General features: G+C 39.9%; 1 protein-coding gene and 1 long non-coding RNA gene across 2 annotated transcripts in view; both read right to left on the minus strand.

Annotated features, from left to right (window-relative positions):
- RUVBL1 (RuvB like AAA ATPase 1) overlaps nucleotides 1–20806 on the minus strand; it is a 22249-nt gene extending 1443 nt beyond the window's left edge. The window contains exons 1-10 of the mRNA XM_083603091.1: nucleotides 20486–20806; nucleotides 18727–18813; nucleotides 17150–17282; nucleotides 14929–15080; nucleotides 13516–13605; nucleotides 12452–12601; nucleotides 9579–9642; nucleotides 8189–8387; nucleotides 5031–5133; nucleotides 111–202 (exon numbers count right to left, since the gene is read on the minus strand). Of these exons, the coding sequence (XP_083459217.1) occupies nucleotides 111–202; nucleotides 5031–5133; nucleotides 8189–8387; nucleotides 9579–9642; nucleotides 12452–12601; nucleotides 13516–13605; nucleotides 14929–15080; nucleotides 17150–17282; nucleotides 18727–18813; nucleotides 20486–20626 (1211 nt within the window). The 5' untranslated portion in view covers nucleotides 20627–20806. The remainder of the gene's footprint in view (nucleotides 1–110; nucleotides 203–5030; nucleotides 5134–8188; nucleotides 8388–9578; nucleotides 9643–12451; nucleotides 12602–13515; nucleotides 13606–14928; nucleotides 15081–17149; nucleotides 17283–18726; nucleotides 18814–20485) is intronic.
- The window catches only part of LOC310757703, a 421645-nt gene that overhangs the window by 53622 nt on the left and 346839 nt on the right, over nucleotides 1–21184 (minus strand). The window lies entirely within an intron of this gene.

The following is a 21184-nucleotide window of genomic DNA, read 5'->3' on the forward strand; positions in this document are numbered from 1 at the left end:
CCAGAAATCCACAATGGCCTGCTGGTTACCCCCTAGCTACCTGTTTCTGCCCATCTTCATACCATTTCCAAAACCAGTCATTACCTGACATTTATAGTCAACATGCTTACCTTAATGTTGTTTTGGTGCCTATTTCTCCAAGATGATTCAATGCCTCCTCACTAATATTAATACTCTCTGTCTGGGCACGAAGCTTTATGATCTAAAGCAGAAAAATATATATAACACAGTTTGGACTTTAAAAAATGCATTTCTTAAAACTGTGTACACACCTTAGCATCACATGCAAACCATATCCAGTATTAAAACATAGTTTAAACACGGGCTGGTTTATTTTAACATCTGCTTTCACTGCATCCAATTTAGAACTGCGACACAGGGATCCTTTCGGGTTGCAAATGGAATAATATTTTGGGGCATTCCTCAAGAACCTTTGTAACTCCTAAACTATGAGAATGATATGGAATATACATATAGTGACCTATAGAATCACAGATCATCAGTACCCCACCTGGAATAAATCTTCAGAACAATTTGCTTGAAAAGTCTCAACTGTCCTTTAGTTGCTCAAATGCATGCCAGACATTTTAGCCCCTTGACAAATAAGATGGTAAAATAAATAAATAAGTAAGTTTCTCTGCAAGGTTCACCTACTCCCACAAAACCTCTCAGATAAATCTAATCTATCAAGAACAGTCTCCAGCTTGTACCAGTTTGAAGATCTTTGTAAAGTTGAAGAAGAAGATATCACCAATAAGCCTGAGCACATAGAGCTGTAACAAAAGTGGCACCAGGCTCCCTGCAGTCCGTATTACCAGCTGAGTGATAAGGGGCAGACTGGATAATGATGTTGTGTTGTAGTGTTGAGATAACTCTGGAACTGCGAGTCTCATATAATACAGGTATTTTTCACTTTGGCAGCTTTGTAAACAAGATATCAAGAAGCACTCGTTTAAATTAAAGCCATAAAAATGCACCAAGGGAATCAATGTGCGGAAGAGGGGGAAGGGGGATGAGCACAGAATTGGGGCTTCACGTACTAGGCAGCTAGTTTAAGGAACATTAGAATTTGAAGTTGCTCTTGGGAGTGTTCAAATTTGACCAAAATATTAAGGCTAATGCTTCATTTTGTTTATTAAAATATTTAGACTGCACCTCATACAAAACTACCAGATGGTGTTCAACAAAATTTACCAAAAAAAACCCCCACCCATAAAAACAATACGGAATAATCATAAAATGACTCGTTCATCTTAAATACTTTAAATCATACTGAACAGGCCTGGTGACATAAATAAAAGTCTTCCACCTGCTAGAAATGTATTCCACAGCAGGGGACTGGCAACACTAAATGCCTGACTTCCAGCTGAAGCTAGTCAGGCTTCTGAAACACAAGGAGACGATTAACAGCGCTCCTACAGAAAAATGTGAATTTACAAGTATAATGTATATGTAATATTATGTAAACATTTTGTATATGTATTGAGATATCAATAAATCAATAAAGAAAAAAAGAAAAGAAAAACAGTGCTCCTATAAATGGTCTCAGACATCAAATTTGAATATAAGTACATCAGACAAATCCCCCCACCAACATGGAGTTTCTAGCTGATATTCAACTTGGCTGTGATCCGAAGAACTGTGTGCCCAAGTTGGCTTTGGAGTTGTGTTCCTTGATCAGCAACCCACAATATATCATGTCAAGTCGTAAAAATGGCTGATGATTAGGTACTGGGTCAGGATAAATCAGAAGTCCTCTGAATGTCCACAGGCCCTTGAATGAACCTGAACTAAAATCTCTCTTTGGCTCCCGACCCTTAAACCACTGCACCTGAGATAAAGACTAAACCTGAATATAATTTTTAAAGGCCTGTGTAATACTTTCTTCTTTGGAAATACAGATAAAGAATACACAATCCAGTAAATCATCTCTGTAGCCAGTTTATGGGGTGCCATAGTCAACCCAGAATATGTAAAGCACTCTAAGGCTACATGCAAGAATCAAATACCTGTTTGGATTATTGAGTCACACCATATCACATTCCCTACTTGCAAGGTAGTGTTCTTTGTGCAGGTACATCTATGTCAAAATAGGAGAAAGGTCTGGAATGCAGGTGGTCCCTACACTATGCACACAGTCTTCTGGTGGTATGCATGCAAATCTTACTTTGGTGGGGACAGGGACAAGGAGGCATTTTTCAACCGGTAAGCACCTAGAGGAATGCATACAAATGGTACTTGGAACTGATCATTCCCCATCTCAGCTGCAAAGAGCTGGTCACAGAGAGGCATGCCAAATGATCCTTGAAACCAGGGGTGGGCAACCTTTGGTTCTCCAAACGAGGTTGGACTCCAGCTCCCATCATCCCCAGCCAAAGGTCAGGGCTGATGGGAGTTGAGAGTATAATAACATCTGAAGGCACACAGGTTACCCACTGCTGCTGTGAACTATAAGGGTGGAAAGCCCCACTTGCAGGCTGTGTGCAGGGAGAAGGGGTGTAACTGCTCTTGGAAAACCCCAAGCCCCATTTCCCCCTCTCCATAGGGTCATTTAACACTGTGGAGGAACAGAACTCTTTAGCAGGGTCAGGTGAGGAAGCACCTGAGGAAGAGGGGAGGCTCCAGGGAGAAAGAAAGAATCCTATTCTGTGCCCTGCCTTTCCTCATCCGCTGCGGACAATGTTTATTTTATTTTATTTATTGAATTTATATACTGCCCTATACCCAGAGGTCTCAGGGCGGTTCACAGAATAAAATCAAAATATAAAAAAACAACAAGATAGATAATCAAAATAAAAACTAAACCCCAATAAAAAGCCCCCCATAAAACCCACATTTTAGAAGGTCCTAGGATGTCAATCAAATCAACCAAATGCCTGGTTAAAAAGGAACGTTTTTGCCTGCTGCCTAAAGGTGTATAAAGAAAGCGCCAGGTGAACTTCCCTGGGGAGAGCATTCCACAGACGGGGAGCCACTGCAGAGAAGGCCCATTCTCATGTTGCCATCCTCCAGACCTCTCGAGGAGGAGACACATGAAGAAGGGCCTCAGAAGATGATATCAGGGTCCAGGATGGTTCATATGGAAAGAGGCAGTCCTTGAGGTATTGCGGTCCTGAGCCATTTAAGGCATTATAGGTCAAAACCAGCACTTTGAATTGGGGCCCAGAAATCTTTACACAATTGCAGAAGGGAAATGTTTAACTCTTCTGTTAAAACACATCACTAAGCAAATCTAAACCCTGTCCAAATGAGATGCAAAAGAGGGGCAAACTGCAGCATATAATTAATCAAAAGTGGATAAGGAACCAAGGGTCATCTAGTCCAACCCCCTGCAAAACAGGAATCACAACTAAAGAAACCCCAAAAGACAGCCAACCAACCTCTGCTTAAAAACCTCCAACGAAGGAGAGTCCACCATCTCTTGTGGAAGTCTGTTCCACTGTTGAACAGCTCTTACTTTCAGAAAGTTATTCCTAATGTTCAGTATCAAACACTACCAAGGGGTTGATTGAGCAGAATCAACAGGGTAGCACTCTATGATAAAGGTCAATAACTAGGATGGACCAAGGCTGTTTCAGTGCCATACCCAGGTCTGAAGCCAGGCAGAAATTGGTCTAGATAATCCCTTTCACCCAGGCACAGCTGCAGTTGGCCACTCTCAATTACTTTGTCCAACGTTAATATTATAATACATAGTATTATGCTAATATTGAAATGAAAACCTCATTGTACAGCTGTATCCTCTAGCCACCTTTGCTGTAATCTATATCAAGGTGCTACAGCTATCCTGTCAGGTACACAAAAACATCCCAGGTATCAATACCACGGCATATTTTGAAAGAAGGCACCACACAAAAGCTTCCTCATGCCAAAGGAAATGAGCCTTTGCTGGTACGTTTATATTCAATAAATGCCTCTGCTTCACCTTGGCACTTATCCAGCAGCAGAGACTATTATCTGGTGACAATGCTTTCCGCCATTGACACTATCTCCTAAATAATACAAAGAATTGACATGATAAACCGTAATGGCTCCTGTATGGTGTCAGCCCACAGCACTGAGACACTAATGAGGGGGGATCTTTGACAAGATGCCTCATAATGGCACCCAAGGATTATAATCAATGCTCCTTGCACCAAGATGAGTCCTGCTGCTTACTGGACTGTTGCTCTAGCCAATCATTGAAAAAAATCTCGTCCAGATCAACTATAAAATGGATCCAAGAATACAGTAAGCAAATCACTGACGGAATACGAACCCCAGGAGTTTACAAATGCACATACTTCAAATTCTAACATGGAGTGGTTTCATTTCAAACTGAGCAAATATTGAAAAAAATTAAGATCTGGAATTAAGAAACACAAAAAATGTAAGCGGGACCGCCCTTTCAAGCGAAGTGTAATGAAGATCTGTTCCCATCACATTTCTATTATGATGAATTAAAAAATCAGTTCACATGGAGATAAATATGGAGAGTGGAACAGTCTTCATACTTATGGGTTGTTTTTAAACAGATCTTTTTGTGGGCTGTTTATTTACCCATTATTGGAGAGCTGTTCTGATTTTATCAGAAGTTGCAGGTTTTTACTTTTGTTGCGAACCATTTCTGGTGATGTCCGTATAGCAAAGAACGCAGCAGACATTTAAAAATAAAATTAAATAATAATAAAAATAATAATAAACATCTTAAAGAGGAAACCATAGCCTTCATAGTTTCAAAGCAAGAAACTTGCAGGATGAATTCCTACTTGGATGAAACTTTCCTATTGGAAAGGGCCACGTATATTACTGTATTAAATATTTTTCACATTATTGTAAGCCACTCAGAGAACTTTGTTATCAGCCAGCATATAAATATTGTTTTTAAAAAATTATAGGATCCAAAAACTTTCTAAAAAACAAATCCTGCAAACCAGTCATATTATAGGTAAGAAGCTAGTACTGTTTCACACCCTGCACCATTGGCTGAGGTTCTAGAGAGGGACCTTTGCTGCCTGCCCCCCAAGATATTACATAAGTAAGAGAGTTACCTGCTTCATTTCTTGTGGCGTGTATAACATGGTTCTAATTATCATCACCCTATCCAGAAGATCCAGAGGTATCCCATGAGGAGAGATTATATCTTCTGTACCTCTGCAAGGATATAAAGAAAAGTTCAGGTTTATATTTATTTATCACCTTAATAGGGTTGCTGGTGGGAAGCTTTTCTTCTAACATTCAAAGCAACACACTAAGAAATTATATTGGTTGGTGATGGCTTACGTCACACTGTCCTAAGAGGCAGACTTTGACATACCTCTCCTGAATAGTAGCTTATATTCTATGTAAATGAGCTAGGCAACAGAAAATCTGGATTCAAGAATAAGGTTGGTGAAACTCTTTGTCATCACAAGGTACCTTAATTTGCAATCTTAGTGCAAATACTGTGAAGTATTTGACTGATGGAACACTCCTGCCTTCCACTCCTACCAATATATTGTATCTATGCAAAACAAGAAAATGACTTTGCCCTTCTAAAATGTGGTTTTTTTGGGGGGGGGTTACTGGGTTGCTGTTTTTATTTTGATTATATATTTTGTGGTTTTATGTTTTGATTTTGTTCTGTGAACCGCCCTGAGACCTCCAGGTGTAGGGCGGTATATAAATTCAATAAATAACAAATAATAATAATAACAACAATATCTTCTGTTCTCCATTAGAGGGCACTCCAGTTTCATCTAAAAATATTTCTTATTCAGGCGATTACTAGAAAATCACGATCCTACTCAGTTGTGGTATATGAGGAGCAGAGGGGATGGAGGAGCAGAGCATAGGAGTAGAATGTTAATCTACCCCCCCCCCCATACATAATAGCGGCTTCCATTTCTAATAATAGAATCATAAACTCAAAATTCTTTCAACACGACATGAAAGACCACTGATACAATTTTAGTCCTGGTTCATAGGAAACTTCTGTCTACAAGAAGGTGCTTTCACTGCACGGGGCCAAAACATCTTTTGCAAAAGCCGAGGAAAGATTGGGTGTGATATAAATTGTAAGGAGGAAGACGGGCTAAGAGCCTACTGATAACACTGTGAGCTGGTGAGGAGAAATCACCCAACAATTACCAGAAGCAGACTGTTCTTTAACTTTGAGAGGTTCACTTTTAAAAACTCTTCTACTGTTACCTGGCCTAAGGAGAAACATATTGACAAGATGACTGGAGGTGTTTATGGGGTGGTAGGCCTTAATTCCAAGTATCTGGAGACAACACTACTTCACAGTAATTTAAGTTTATTAAAAATCTATAGCATGCAGAGCATAAAGTGCAAGTAGGGCAAGAGAAAAAAAGTGGACTGGGTCTCTTCTCCACTAAGATAAGAGAATGGATCTGGGCATGTTCTTTTCTCTACCATCCTCAACCCTTTTGTCAAAATGTACTGCCTAATATTCTGATTTGTGGATATTAAATCCCTTCCCCAAGCGTCTTAAAAGTGGTTAGCTAAGTGGTTTAAAACAGGAAAAAAATTAGTACATATTCATAAATTCACTTGCTTTCCTGCACCCTCCCCTTGCCCCCAATAGTTGCTCAATTAAGGGAATGGGATGGGAAACTGCGGGGGGGGGGGGGGCGCACTACAGTGGGACAAGTAAATTGGTAGAATTTGCCTTGTGGAAGAATCTTTCCACTTGCACAAGACACTTTTGGATCTAAGCCAATGTCTTCTGCACACAGGTTGCAGAGCAGGTGCCCAAGCTTGTATAAAATGTTGGTGGGCAGCAAAGAATGTGGACATTCAAGAAAAAGCCCGTACTTGATTCTTAGAAGTCCCTTATACACTGGCAGGGCCCTCCCTCTTCAGCAAATATAGGTGTGTGTGAATCATGCAATAGTGAACTAATGCTGCTTTGAAATAGCTATTCTAAACATTTGTCTCTCAGAGGTATTTTCTGTCCCATATGTATATGCAAGTGTGAGAGATGCATTTCCCATCCCAATCAAGTGTCAGAAACGGCAAGTCCCACCATTTGACATGTTTTCTGTGGCAAATTGCTAGCAGTAGAGGAAAGAGAAGGTAGCAACCCTCGATGCCAGAGAAATCGTCATTTTAATTATTTTTTCAATTTATATCAAGACAAGCACAATTTATTCCGTTGTCATTGTTTTACACAATGTGGATTTTGTTAGCTGCCTGAGAAACATTGAGATATGTATTTAATAAGTGAAATAAACCAAGTTTCAGAAAAAAATGCTGTAAGCAGACTACGAAGTGACACAAGTAGACAACAGTAATGAATAGGGATGAATCTTTGATGAGTACAAGTAGTCTATTTAAGTAAAGGCAGAAATAGCAGTAATACCTGAAAGCCACCAGTCTAGCACTTAGCTGTTAACAGTATACAAGATGGGATCCAGCTAAACTATAAAAAGGGAAAGCAGGTAGTGGCATTGCTATTATTATTTCTAAAGCACCAAATGCTTTTTTAAGTGCTGGAGCGAAAATCAATAAACAAAAGCCATTGCCCACCCGAAATCTAATGAACATGCTACAAAAAGAAAAAGAAAGGGAATATTTAAACAAGACATTTATTTCTTTTTATTAAGGAAATGACGTTGCATAATTCTTTTTATCCAAGTGCAATGTGTAAACTTGTTCACAGCAAAGCAGCGCAGCTCAAAGCCGTTTGGAGATACAAAACCTAGTCCAAATTATTAAAAGAAGACAGATCACCTCTGAGGGTGATGGTGCCATTATAAAAAGAAACCTGACTGTATGGGATGAAAGATGAGCATGTGCAAAGACTGCCAACAGATGAAGCAGTATAGGCGGATAGCTACAGTGCTAAGAAAAAAAAAGATATGAACAAGCGGCATTTGAAACATTATGGGGAAGACCAGCAAAGTAAAGGAACAGATCTAGGGATGCGCACAGGGGGAGAAAAAAAATTTAAGATCCTGAAAAACCTGACTCTAAAGAAACTTACTAATTCTTGGTCATCGCAGTGTGAAGGTTTTTCCTGCAGTGAAGCCCTTAAGCAGCCCTGCAGCAACAGATATGGTTGTGACCCATCAAGATGATTATCACAGGTGTATCAGCACCACGGATAAAAAGCTCCCAAAGATCATAGCTCTTTGTGCTGAAGCAGCTAACACTGAGGCTTATGGGAAGACGAGAACCATGCAGGACTAAGCTTTAAGCACTGTACCTGATTACACAGTTCCCCCGGTTGGAAGCAAAGATGACAATCGGAGCAATAGAAGATTCCAGCGCTCGGTGCAAATATGTGAAGCACTCAATATCCAGCATGTGAACCTCGTCCACAAAGAGAACTCCGGGGACTAACTCAGCAATGCCTTGATCAATGTATTTATTCACCACCTTGTTGATCTCTCCTCGAAGCTTGTCTAAGGGAAAGACAAAGGTTAACAACCTGATTTATTTATAATGAAAGCTCCAAGACAACTTACAAAAAGAGAGCGGCCCCTTTTGCACCAACTTATTAGTATCCTTTTCTGAACTGATGCACACACAAAAATCTTATGCATAAGGAAATTTAAATTAAACTCCTTTAAAATGGATGAGGCTGAGACAATGGTTTTGCATAATTATGGATTCAAGTCAATCATTACTCAACTGCTTATTTTTGGATGGAAACCAAAATGGCTTTTTGACTAATGGCTTTTTCACATTCAATATTTGTAAATATTGCTGTTTTGTCCCAAGATTGCACCAGTTTTTTTTAAAAAAAACAAATAAATAAAAATTGGTAAATACAGTACAAGCCCTTATTCTAAATTTAGCGAGTCAGACAACTTTGTTCATCTAGCTCAGTCTACAATGTAAACAATACACTGTCTTGCAATGACTCTCCATGGCTTCAGATAGGGGTCTTTCCAGTCCCAGCTGGAGATGCTGAGGATTCAATCTCAGATCTTTTGCACGCCCATTATTTGTTATCTACCAAAGCTCCGGGATTCTACTTTTTTGTGCTATCCATCCATGCATACTATTCACATTCAGTAAGGTGAATTCTCATCCTTGGAGTTTGTGGAAAACTTCAAGAAAGGCTGCATAACTTATGAGTAAATGACTAATGACTGATATTTTCAGGATTTGATAATGTTTTCAAAATGCTGGATGCTGAATGTAGGACACATGCTATAGTGCTCAACTATGTATACAAAACTGTAGGTCAATAAATGTAAAACATACTATGAATAAAGCTTGTTTAAAGAGTGTAAGAGTGGAGTAACAGCTGATGCACTGATGCCTGTTCTGCTGGTGCCCCATTTGAGGAAAGCAAGCAACACCACCAGATTCTGATCAATACTCACAAGTGCCAACAAGACGCCCTATGTAGTGTTACACATGAGTAGTGTTACACATGAGTAGTCATTGAACTATGCTGAAACCCATTCAACTTTAGCAGCACTGTGTAATGCACATCGTGCTTCCTGTACATTCCGACTATCCTTCCTTCTGCCTTGTTGAAAGCTTAAGGATGCAATGCTATACACCCACGTCTCACCATGTTCAGTGGGACTTACTTCCGTATAAGCATAGGGGTCAGGCTGAAAATGAGACAACTATTGTACCTGTGATTTCAGTTTTCTTAGGCTTCATCAACTGTCCCATCATGGAGAGGATATCCTGCCCACCCTAGAGAAAACAAATTTGAAAATTAAGGTTGTATCTTTTTTGTTACTGTACAGAAAAAGCTATGAAAATTTAATTTGATCAAACTAAAAATAAAGAGTATAATTCAAGGTAGCATAAGCAGATCTACTCCCCTGACATAACCTGTGTGCCCCCTAAATCTGTTATGGGCAGATCTGCAGATGGCACAGAGCACCTATGGAGGGATGGAGCAGGGAATCCTGTTGTTCTAGTGCTAATTTTGCACTATTAAGTTGAATATGGCCTATAATTCTTATTTCAGTTTTTTAAAACAACATTGAAGTTTCTAATATCAGACAACTACTTTATAAATTCACCACTTTTGCATTCTAAGCATAGTGCATTAGTGTGTGTGTGTGTGTGTGTGTGTGTGTGTGTGTGTGTGTATCTATATATATATATATATATATATATATATATATATATATATATATATCTGTTAAGCCTCATTCTTTATGTGCACTTTGGAACATTATGATGCCATTTTATTCAGGTCTCAGTAAATTTTGCAATGTTTCAGAACAATAAAATTACTCAGGGAAAATGCATGTATGGAAATTATATCAGTTACAAACATGTTTTTATAATCCTTTGCTAGTTGAGAACTTGGAATTTTGTTTTCCTTCGCTATTTAATTTAAAAAATCTTACATGCATTGTTAAACAAGAAAATGCTTGTTTTAGTTTTATACAGTATATTCTGTAATATTTCAGCTTGGGAAGTTGATGGTCTTTAAAATTATTTTTTAAATGTTTTTAAAAGTCTTAGAAATAAGTATTGGAGACAGTGGAAGACGGGGGTGCCTGGCGTGCTCTGGTCCATGGGGTCACGAAGAGTCGGACACGACTAAACGACTAAACAAACATTAGGAGTTAGGAGATATTTCAGCCAGCCAGAAATAATCACACCCAGGAAAACACATCCTTTGGATTAATTTCATGCTATGTACCAGCTATGTGAATTAACACTACAGCATGTAGTCACCATTATTTGGCTAGCATAGCAACCCTTCCTCAGGACCATGTATATATTATATACTCAGTGTGGAGATATCAGTTCACACAATTGGCATTTCTCCACAACACCCAGGAGCCTAATTTTATTTTGACGAGGGCACTTATTTTCAAATAAAGATGAATATGTTTGTGTGGATATGCTGACAATATGTTATTGTGAGCACAGATGACATTATCCAACTGAAGACTGCAATAATCAAGCTTGCATCAACATAGCCTTGTTTAACCCTCAGAACTGACTCGCTGCAATTGGAGAGAGAGATTAATTTGTTTGCAGCTACAAACACAAAAAGCCTTCACTGTAACACAGTGGGGACTTTAAGAACTTACCTAACATACTGGAGCATTCATACAGAACTTCTCTAAGCTAAGAGACAAATTGAAAGGGCCATACAGTGGTACCACGGGTTACAGACGCTTCAGGTTACAGCTAACCGCTAACCCAGAAATAGTACCTCGCATTAAGAACTTTGCTTCAGGATGAGAACAGAAATCGCGCGGCGACAGGAGGCCCCATTAGCTAAAGTGGTACCTCAGGTTAAGAACAGTTTCAGGTTAAGAACGGACCTCCAGAACAAATTAAGTTCTTAACCCAAGGTACCACTGTATACTGAGGGGAGCTGACAGTACAAATTCTCATAAAAGCAACTTAATCTGTCCATGGGCATTTAACAAAAACTGGATAGATCCATTAGATATTTCCAAAATGTATCTAGACACCCTGAGTGTAAAGCAGATTAGTTTTAACAATGTGTCAAATACCACACACAGAAAATGCTTTTGCCAAAGGTTTTAGGAGTTCTCTATATTCCACGTCTCTGCATGACAGGTATCAGCTTGAGTCATTGATCCCTGACAGAGTTGCAATATTGACTTTCCTGCTATATGTGTGCCTTAACAACTTTTCAAGTATTCACTTTTCAAAACCATGTAATTTGAGTTTAAAAGAAGACAAAAAACTTTTCTGGCTTCTTGTTATTAGAACCAGTAAAAGAACAGAAAAATCAAGACCTCTCATTGACCCCCTATCTCATGGAATATGTTTACATTTTAGTCAAACTATCATATCTTTGCCTGTAGGTTCAAAAAGCCTCACTGTACTAAAATATGTATACAGTTTAGGATGCAGTAGAAATTACTGGTAAAAGGCAGTGAATATTATTAGCACCAAAAATGTTTTCCATTTTCTTCATTGACCTACATGCAATAACCACCCTCACTAATTCCCCCAAAACAAGGTTGGTGGCTTTTAAAACTTGCAAATATTGGTAGTCAAAAACTCTTGGAGACGGCTGCAAATCATCCACAGTTCTACTGGTAGATCCTGATCCCTGTTTTAAATGAGTTTGTGTGTTTCAGGAAAGCCTGGCTTACTCCATACTGCAGCAACAATGAAAAATAATGGATAGAACTGTGACAGTACTCCTTGACCCCAGGTGCCGGCACACTCAAAAGGGAGGCAAAGATCTACTGTTAGATTTTTAGTGGATTGGTCCAGATTTCTTCCGAGGAAAATTCCACTCAATTCTTGCTGATAGAATTCCTTTCCCCTGCAATCCTATACGCCCCCTGAAAATCTGCTCCGGAGGATTGTGGCAGAGCCTCTGTAACAGTGTGGGGGATGGTACGGAGGGTTGCAGAGGGGAATCCACTGTTTCTTCCCTTCTTTCCTTAGTGGGAGCCTTTGCAGGATTGCTGCCTATCCTGCAAAAGCACGACTTCCTTCTCTTCACAAATCTGAAAGTCTGGATGCTTCTGTCAGTATAGCTGAATACCTGAGGTCTAGCATTGGCCACATCCAAGTCATGAAGAGTTACATCCTGGATAATCTCTTTCTTCTTGTGCACATCACCTTTCGGCAAAGGAACATACTCTTCAGCCTCAAGGTCAAACTCTGTCGCATAGGTGTCACACCTGCCTTGCCTCTGCGAAGAGGAATTTGGAAATCACATACACTATAGTTATAATTAATGTTATTGCCAATATTGAGAATGACATACAGCTGATAAACAAAGGTCTTGTTTTACAGTGACAACACCAACAGGCTTCGTCTGACAGTTTTGAAAATGCCATGGTTGTCCTTGGAAAACGAACGACTGATCAACCTATGAAATCGTACTGAAAGCACCTGGTATTTTCTCCATTCTTCTGAAAGAGCGAAACTCTTGCTAAAGGACAAATCCAGCAGATTAGCTGGAGATTGGAGAAAACTGTCCTAGACTTCTTGGGACATAGATGATTTATTGTATGATACAAAATATTATGCTCATCCATTAAACACCAAGTATCTCCCTAAACTACATTTTAAATCAGATACGAAGAACATGCTAACTAATGCAGTATTCCCTTCTAGATGCATATATCTTATGGCAAGAACACCAGGAAGATAAAAGATTAAAGGCTCTATGCATTTCTTTTTAGTACGACTAGTTATTTCAGGTCTTCTCTCTTCACTTATATATCATATATGAACACGAACACACACAAGTATGAAGTTAAATATTAAAATGAATGAGAAAACATTTAATAATCATAGTAATAATTTATTACTTATACCCCACCCATCTGACTGGGTTGTGCCAGCCACTCTGGGCAACTGTAACCAGAGCTCTCAAACCAGATGACCTTACTTGTGAATCAAATGATTCCCCTTGAGAGGTGGCATTTATTTCATGAATGATCCCCTTCAAAACAAAAAACACCTCTCTCCTTTCCTGAGGAAAACCACAGCTATCCTAGAAGGGATTGATAAGGTTTTTGGGACACAGACTTTTGACAAAAAGTAGGAAAATCCTGAACCAATACTATATCAGAGGTTCAACTGTTGTCTTTGCTTTACCTTGACAGCGCCACTGTTTGCTTCAATGTAAATCACATCACCAGCTTCTACTCTTTCCTTCTGCAGACTTTCAAAGATGCTGGGGTCCAACTACAGAGACAATAAATAGAGACCAACTATATTAAGACGCAACTACAAAGAAAGAGGTTCCAGTAGAAGTGTGTTAGCTTTTATTTCTTCATATTTATTTTTCTGGGCAGCTTTCATGACCAGAGTTCCGGCCAGCAGAACTTGTCTTAGTCTGCAGCCCACCCCATTCAGCAGAGTTCCTGACAGTACAGGGGGCTGCTGTGAGGAGGACAGGTATGAAAGCCAGCTTGAACCAGCCCTGGTAAACATACTTAATTCTGGACTCAACGCAATGTGTGAGACAGATTTCCAGTTATTGCTTTTCAATGATAACAATTTGCAATTTGGTACTGTCGCATTAGGGACGCGGGTGGTGCTGTGGTTTAAACCACAGAGCCTAGGACTTGCTGATCAGAAGGTCGGTGGTTCGAATCCCCATGACAGGGTGAGCTCCCGTTCCTTGGTCCCTGCTCCTGCCAACCTAGCAGTTTGAAACCATGTCAAAGTGCAAGTAGATAAATAGGTACCGCTCTGGTGGGAAGGCAAATGGCGTTTCCGTGCGCTGCTCTGCTTCGCCAGAAGCGGCTTAATCATGCTGGCCACGTGAACCGGAAGCTGTACGCCGGCTCCCTCAGCCAATAAAGCGAGATGAGCGCCGCAACCCAGAGTCGGTCACGACTGGACCTAATGGTCAGGGGTCCCTTTACCTTTACTGTCGCATTTATTAAAATAGTTACGTTTTACAGTAATTCCAGTTTCACTGAAACTCAGCACACATTCCTATCTGTACTGGTAACATATCAATCAACTGAATTAGTTCTAACAGTGCAATCCTATTCAGAAGTAAGACCCATTGAGCTTTGTAGGACTTACTTCCAGGGTGTTGAGGATCCTGCATTCTGCCCGATGTTACTAGATTCCAAACTCTCAACAGCCCCAGTCAGTCTGGCCAGTGATTAGGAAAGACAGGAGTTGTAGTTCAACAACATCTGGAGGGCCACAGGCTTGTCACTCCTGGTGTATAGTATTGTACCCTAAGTGCTTTACAAATGGTTCTTGACCCAGACAGCTTAGAAGGTAAATAACGCTTAGCTTCAGCAGAACTGCATCACCTATCTCCAAATCATTCTTGGAAGCAGGAGTGGGCAATATCTATCAATTTATGTGGTCAAGTGGCAAATGACCTAGAGGACCTATCAGATCATGTGGTGAAACAGAAATAGCAAAATAAATAAATTCTATTGCTTAAAATGTACCTTTAGTCAACTGTTCTCCTGCCCCTTTTACTGACATGAGGAAGTGCTAAGATGCTGAGAAATGTGAGAGAGATAAAACCCCACCTACCTTGAGCTGTTTAGTTCCTTTTGCAGTTTTGAGTCCGATAATCACATGACTAATGGTTTTGCCATAACCTCCCATGGGGTTCTCAGTCTCACATGGAGTTAATTCTGTGACTTCACCTTCATAAACTTCCTTGGTTTCTTTAATCCTCAAGCCTGTAAAATATTGATTATATAAGCTATAAAAATAATTGCCATTTATAATGGACTGCTCTTGATATTTGCCACCTGAAGTCATCTTTGCCATCTTACCATCAGGAAATATTTATGTAAAACCCAATAAATTTAGTAGTACTGAAACAAAAGATGAAGAAGGGCCATTTGTTACTTTACCACTTAAACGAAAACTATGTCATGGAAGAGAAAAAACCCATTACAGATTCTAGAGTTATAACCAGTAATACATATTTATCAATAGGACATTAAAAAGACTGACAGTTTGGTTGAAAAGAATTGCTAAGTAGTTCTTATAATTGCCACCTAAAATCTGACTCTGAAAAGGCGTAAACATTAAACATTATTATTTACTAGTGGAAAATTCTGTTTTGTAAGCTCACTAGTAACAATGAATGAATGCCAACTGCAAATAAAATTAAGCAAGTTTGTAGTTTCAAAGTCCTCAGCTTTGTTTACTAAAATACATAGGATAACTTTGCTAAATTAGATCAATCTACAGAGAATAAATTTTCTGATGCAAATAAATTTTTAGAAATTACCCAAATTCATATAGCAACATTTTCTGTAAACTCACATGACTATGTTGCACATGTGAAGACTTCCCTCAGGCTTTCAGATTCTGGGGAAGCTTTCCCCATCTACAACTGTCAAGACCCCCTCCAGACGTTCATTCTATATGCATGGATGTTGGTGGAGGAGTACACAGCTTTGAAGACTGGGCTATTTGTCACAACCCCACTCCCTTGCTTTGGTGTTGCTCAACAGAGGAGTAACAAATGACCAAATAAGGCTATACTCATAACCCTTTGGTACTCATTTCAGAGTCTACTGGAATGTCAAATTAACACACACTACAAATCTCTGCTATTGCAACCCTAGAAATATCCTTTTGAGAATTCTTAATTTGAGAAAGAAAATCTGGATGATTGGACAAGAATTAGAGCATGTTTCCATTAAGCAGAGTAGGCAGTTACCAGTTCTGAAATATGTCTGGATTGTTATAGGTATTAATGGAGAGAAAACCATTTCTCAGAGGAATGTTTTAATAACTTGGGTTAGATAAAATTCAACAGATGGGAGGAGAAGAATTTCTATCTTTCACTAACACCAAATACTTATTTAGAAGCATCTTCATGCTGACATCCAGGGAATGTGGAGCACCAACAATGTGGCTGGCTGTTAAATTATTGCTATCTCTAAGAATGACAACATGGATGACACAGGTTTCAACTGCTGGTTCAAGTTTCCAAATCTGACAGGGAACTTCATCACATCAAGGAAATATTGCAGACTGCGCTCTCTCCATCTCTCGGCTCTCTCCCCCTCGACCCTGCCAATTTAACAGTAACTTAAAGAGCACAGATGATTGAGAGTCTCTTTCTTACAGAAATCAATGGGCCACTTTTTTCAGTTGCAAGAACTGATGGAAATGTTTCTTCACCTTAATGCCATTCAATACTAAGATGAAGTCTGTGGTAAATCATGATACAGAGCCCCGGGGAATTAATGGATGTTGGACGCAGTAATAAAAACAATTAGGGTATCTTTAAGCAATCCAAAGGTCTGTAAAGGGATAGTTCTATCAGCTGTCAACAGTAAGTAAAATAGGAAGATTTTAGATGCTTAATGTTTTGCTTGCAAATCCAACTCTTCCTCTTGACAAACTGAAACAATTCAATTGATAAATCCACAAGTACTAAAGAGAAAATTAACCTAATTGAAAAGCTACTCGTCTTGTTAGCTACAAATACCTTCTTCTATTTTCTCCAGCATTATGCAATGAGAATGCAGAAAGGCAGAGTATCACTCTTGCACTGTTTGTGACTGAAGCAAGAGTCAACTAAAATGCCTTAATGAAGAAAGCATTTATAGAGCTTATGCAAATATGCTAGCAAGAGATTCAGTAATTCTGCAGTAATATTAAAAACTGAAGCAAGATATGATTTATTAATCAAAACAAATGATAACATATATTTTATACATTCAACTGAACAAAAAAAAATATAACCTTGCACTGATAACTTATTTTCTTGTTTCAAGTTACGTACCAATTGCTCTTCTGAAATTTTCCATCAAGACCTCTGTCTTCTTTATTTCAGTAGAGTACACTTCACTTCCAACCATAGGGCAAAAGGGAACCTTACTACCCAACTCCTGAGCAATAGCCAAAGCCAAAGCAGTCTATGAAAATAAAAAGTCAAAAGACTGAGCAATTATATATTATACAGAAATCTCAAAATTTCAGAGAATTTAAATAAATTAGACAGCCTATCAGGTTTTAAACTTAAATTTCAGTAGGCCTACACTAAGTAGGATTAACTTTGGATACAACCTAATGTCCTTGTAAGTGGAATATTGCTTAAAGGATCTTCCCACTGGAGGAAGCAGAGGGGAGACCATTTTTGACATTTCCTCATTTTCTGCCCCATGCAAAGCAACTCCAGGGGGCTGAGGGAATGTTCCAGAATAGTGTAGTATTCGAGGATGCAGGTAGGCCATTTCAACAGGACCATATTTATCAAAATAGGCTAAGGAGGCTCTTGCCTAAAGATCATGATTTTCACAGTGTAGTGCTAGAACAGTCTAGATTTCTATAATATGGTGCTGGTTTTAGTGATGATGGAAAGGTGGGGGGGAATTAATCTGCTGAGATCTGCAGCAATTTTCAAATGTTCCATGGGGGTGGAACAAGTTTAAGAACTACTGGTTTAAAGCTTTTTAGTAATTTGTTAGTTCTAGCATGGCTCCTAAAGGCTTCTTAGAAATGTGTCCAGAATTGCTGCCTAAATAAGTATCAGTAAGTATCAAATAACTAACTACTGTTAAAAGGTTGCATATTCACATAATCTTTCACCTAGGACAAGCATACTAGTTTATTTAAATATCTCCATTAGGTGTCATCTTTAGACACCAGGAAAAATGTTTCTCTTGAACCAGGCATTTGGCGGATTAACATTCTATGGCCTTTTAAATGTGTGTGGGGGGGTTGTTTATCGGTTTGTTTTGTTTTTTAATGTATTCTGTGTTTTCATTTTTATGGTATGAATTGCCCTGTGCTCTTCGGTTGAAGGGCGACATACAAATTTAATAACAATAATACTCCTACAATACAAGGACCAAATGTTCTGCTGTAGTTCATTTCTCCTCCCATTCCACTGACCAAATGAGTTTAGAAGGTCTGATGCGTATGCGTGTACTGTACTCTTTGCTGTACTCTTGTTGACACCTGCTGAAAACATTTGTTAGGCAAGCCCTTAAAGGCATATAAAAGTTACATGTGCTTTATTTCTTTCTAGCTGCTGTTTATTTTAATGCTCTTTTGAATATCTTAACTTTTGTGATGTTGTTAATATTATATTATTTATTAATAATAAATATTATAAATAATATTGTTTATTATTGTATTTCTGTAAACCAATTGAAGATTTTTAAATTTATTTTTTTACAATCAGCACATAAATTCCGTAAAATGACATATGCATAAGAACAAATGTACAAGCTACTGGGAAGTAAAAGGTAAGGGAAAGAACCCCTGGACGGTTAAGGCAACTATGGGGTGCGGCGCTCATCTTGCTTCAGGCCAAGGGAGCCAGCATTTGACACAAGTATTTGACATAAGACATACCTTTCCAGTTCCAGGAGGTCCTGCCAACAGCACAGCTCTGCCAGCCATCTTCTTGCTTCTGATCAATTCTACAATAACACCACAAGCCTAAAACATAAAAATACTAGTGTTATAGATACTGGAGGGTTTGGGGTTTGTTTGTCTTTTGCTTTTTAAAGTCCTTGTTGAGATTAGGAACAGAAGGCATTTGCAATAGCATAGGACACCTATCATTTCACAAATACAACAGCTATATATAATCTTCTGACTTGTTTGAGTAAATCTACTCAATATCTTGCACAATCACCAGTTTAAAATGATGAAAGTGAGGGATTTGGCCAAGATCTCCCACCAAGCTTGTATTGGCAGAAGAAAAATGAGAACTTCGGAGTGCTCTTCTTTTTATAAAGTTTCTTATTAACAGCTCACCTGATGTTGAAATGGCTAGTTTGCAGACTGGTGGAACGTTAAATGTACTAACACAAATTTTAAAATGTAGGCATGTCCACTCAGAAGGGCCACTGTGTTCAGTGGGGTTCACTGTTTCAGATTATATCTTTATATATATGTCTCTGAATTCAGTAAAAACCAAAAAAATATGAACTCTGAAAAGGCCTTGTCTTTAATACAGTTCTAAGCTAAGCACCAAATTTTAGGAAGCTGATGAAAGGTGTGCAGCAAGGCTGCAGATGCAGCTATGGCTTTGATGCTCCATAAATCCCAGCCAGTCAGATTTGCTCCTAATAATGACAACATGGAGAAGCATGTACACCACCTTGAGTTCCTTGAAGGTGGAATAGAAGTGTAAGAATAAACAAACACAAATAAGCTACATCTCAAATGATACACCATGAACTTCAGATGCTATGTCTATCTGACAAGCAACTGCTCAGTTTGATCTTCTCACTTAATAAAGACCCAAAATTAATATCCTTGAATTGAAGCAGATTTAGGTTAAGCATACAGCAGAGATTCCAAGCTCTGTATGAAGATCCCCTTCCTAGAATAGCCAGTTATTTTATAGTTTATGAAAAAGTTACACAAGGCAGGGATATAGGATGCTTAGCATTTGGTTGAACCTAATCTGATTTTTTTTTGCGGGGTGTGTGTGTGTGTGTGAAACGTGACCCTGCATATGTTGTTGGCCTCCAATTCGGATCAGGCAGAGGGCCTTCTTGGCAGTGGCACCACCCAGTGGAACACCCTCCCACCAGATGTCAAAGAGAAAAATAACTACCAAACTTTTAGAAGACATCTGAAGGCAGCCCTGTTTAGGGAAGCTTTTAATGTTTAATAGGTTATTGTATTTTAGTGTTCTGTTGGAAACCGCCCAGAGTGGCTGGGGAAACCCAGCCAGATGGGCGGAGTATAAATAATATATTATTATTATTAGCACCAGCCACAGCATGATGTGCACAGTAGCCCATGAACATTCAGGGGTCTCTTAGATAAATTCTCCTAAAGCGATTTTTTGGGGGGTGGGGGCCACTCCTAACTTTCAATCTGCTTGACCACGCTCGTCTCAAACCACAACTTATTTCATGGCTTGAAACGGAGCAAGAAGCGAAGCTGCATCCCCACTCCTTATGGCTCTCTTTCGGCTGCCGTCTTCCCCCCTCAGGGGTTGCACAGCTGCACCAGCGCCTCCTTAGGGAGACGACGAGCCCAGGGGGCTCCTGCCCGTCGCCTCCGAGTCGAAGAGCCCGAGTATAGGACAGGCCACGACGCGGCCGGACGGGACACCGCCGTGGCCGTGGCGCCCCGCCAGCGCCGCCCTCACCTCCCGCGCGTTCTCCTGCCCGACCAGCCCGGCCGCCGCCGGCTTGGCTGCGCCGCTGTCGTCCAGCCCCAGGCCCTTGACATGGCTGTGCGCGGCGATGCGCTGCGTCTTCGACGTGCTCTTCACTTCCTCGATCTTCATCCCGCCGCTGGCGACCAGAAGCAAAGGAGGCCCCGGGAAACTCAGCCCGCCGCCTTCTCCTCCTCCTCCTCCTCCTCCTCCTTCTTCTTATAGGCCGCACACGCAGTTAACATGCGGCACCCGCGCGTTACCAAGGCTCCCGGCGCTCTGCCGTCTTGTCCTTGCCCCCTTTCAAATAACTGGATAACGGGAACGTGCTCTCGCTTGCCATTGGGCAAATCTCCTGTCAATCAGAGGTCGTGGGTTCTCCCCCCCCCCTTTAGGCCCAGGCAATTCAGTTTAGTGCACCTTCGAAGACGCTCCGGTTTCACCCGGTAGTTGTAGAAATAGAGTACCGGCAGAGAAGGGTTGCAGCTGGGAAAGAGCGCCCGGAATTTTTGTATGGCTTGTTGTTATTTTCTGGCATTTTAGCAATGCAGTACTACTGCTGATCAGTATGTGATCTTCGGGTGCAGGGCGGTATATCAATCTAATAAATGATAATAACATAATAAAAAGGATATCATTAGTATTTACAGCGCAGAGTCCTTTTCCTTTGGAGTTAAAGCTACAGGAGTG

Source organism: Podarcis filfolensis (assembly GCF_964270895.1).
Source record: "Podarcis filfolensis genome assembly, chromosome: 2".
NCBI lineage: Eukaryota > Metazoa > Chordata > Lepidosauria > Squamata > Lacertidae > Podarcis > Podarcis filfolensis.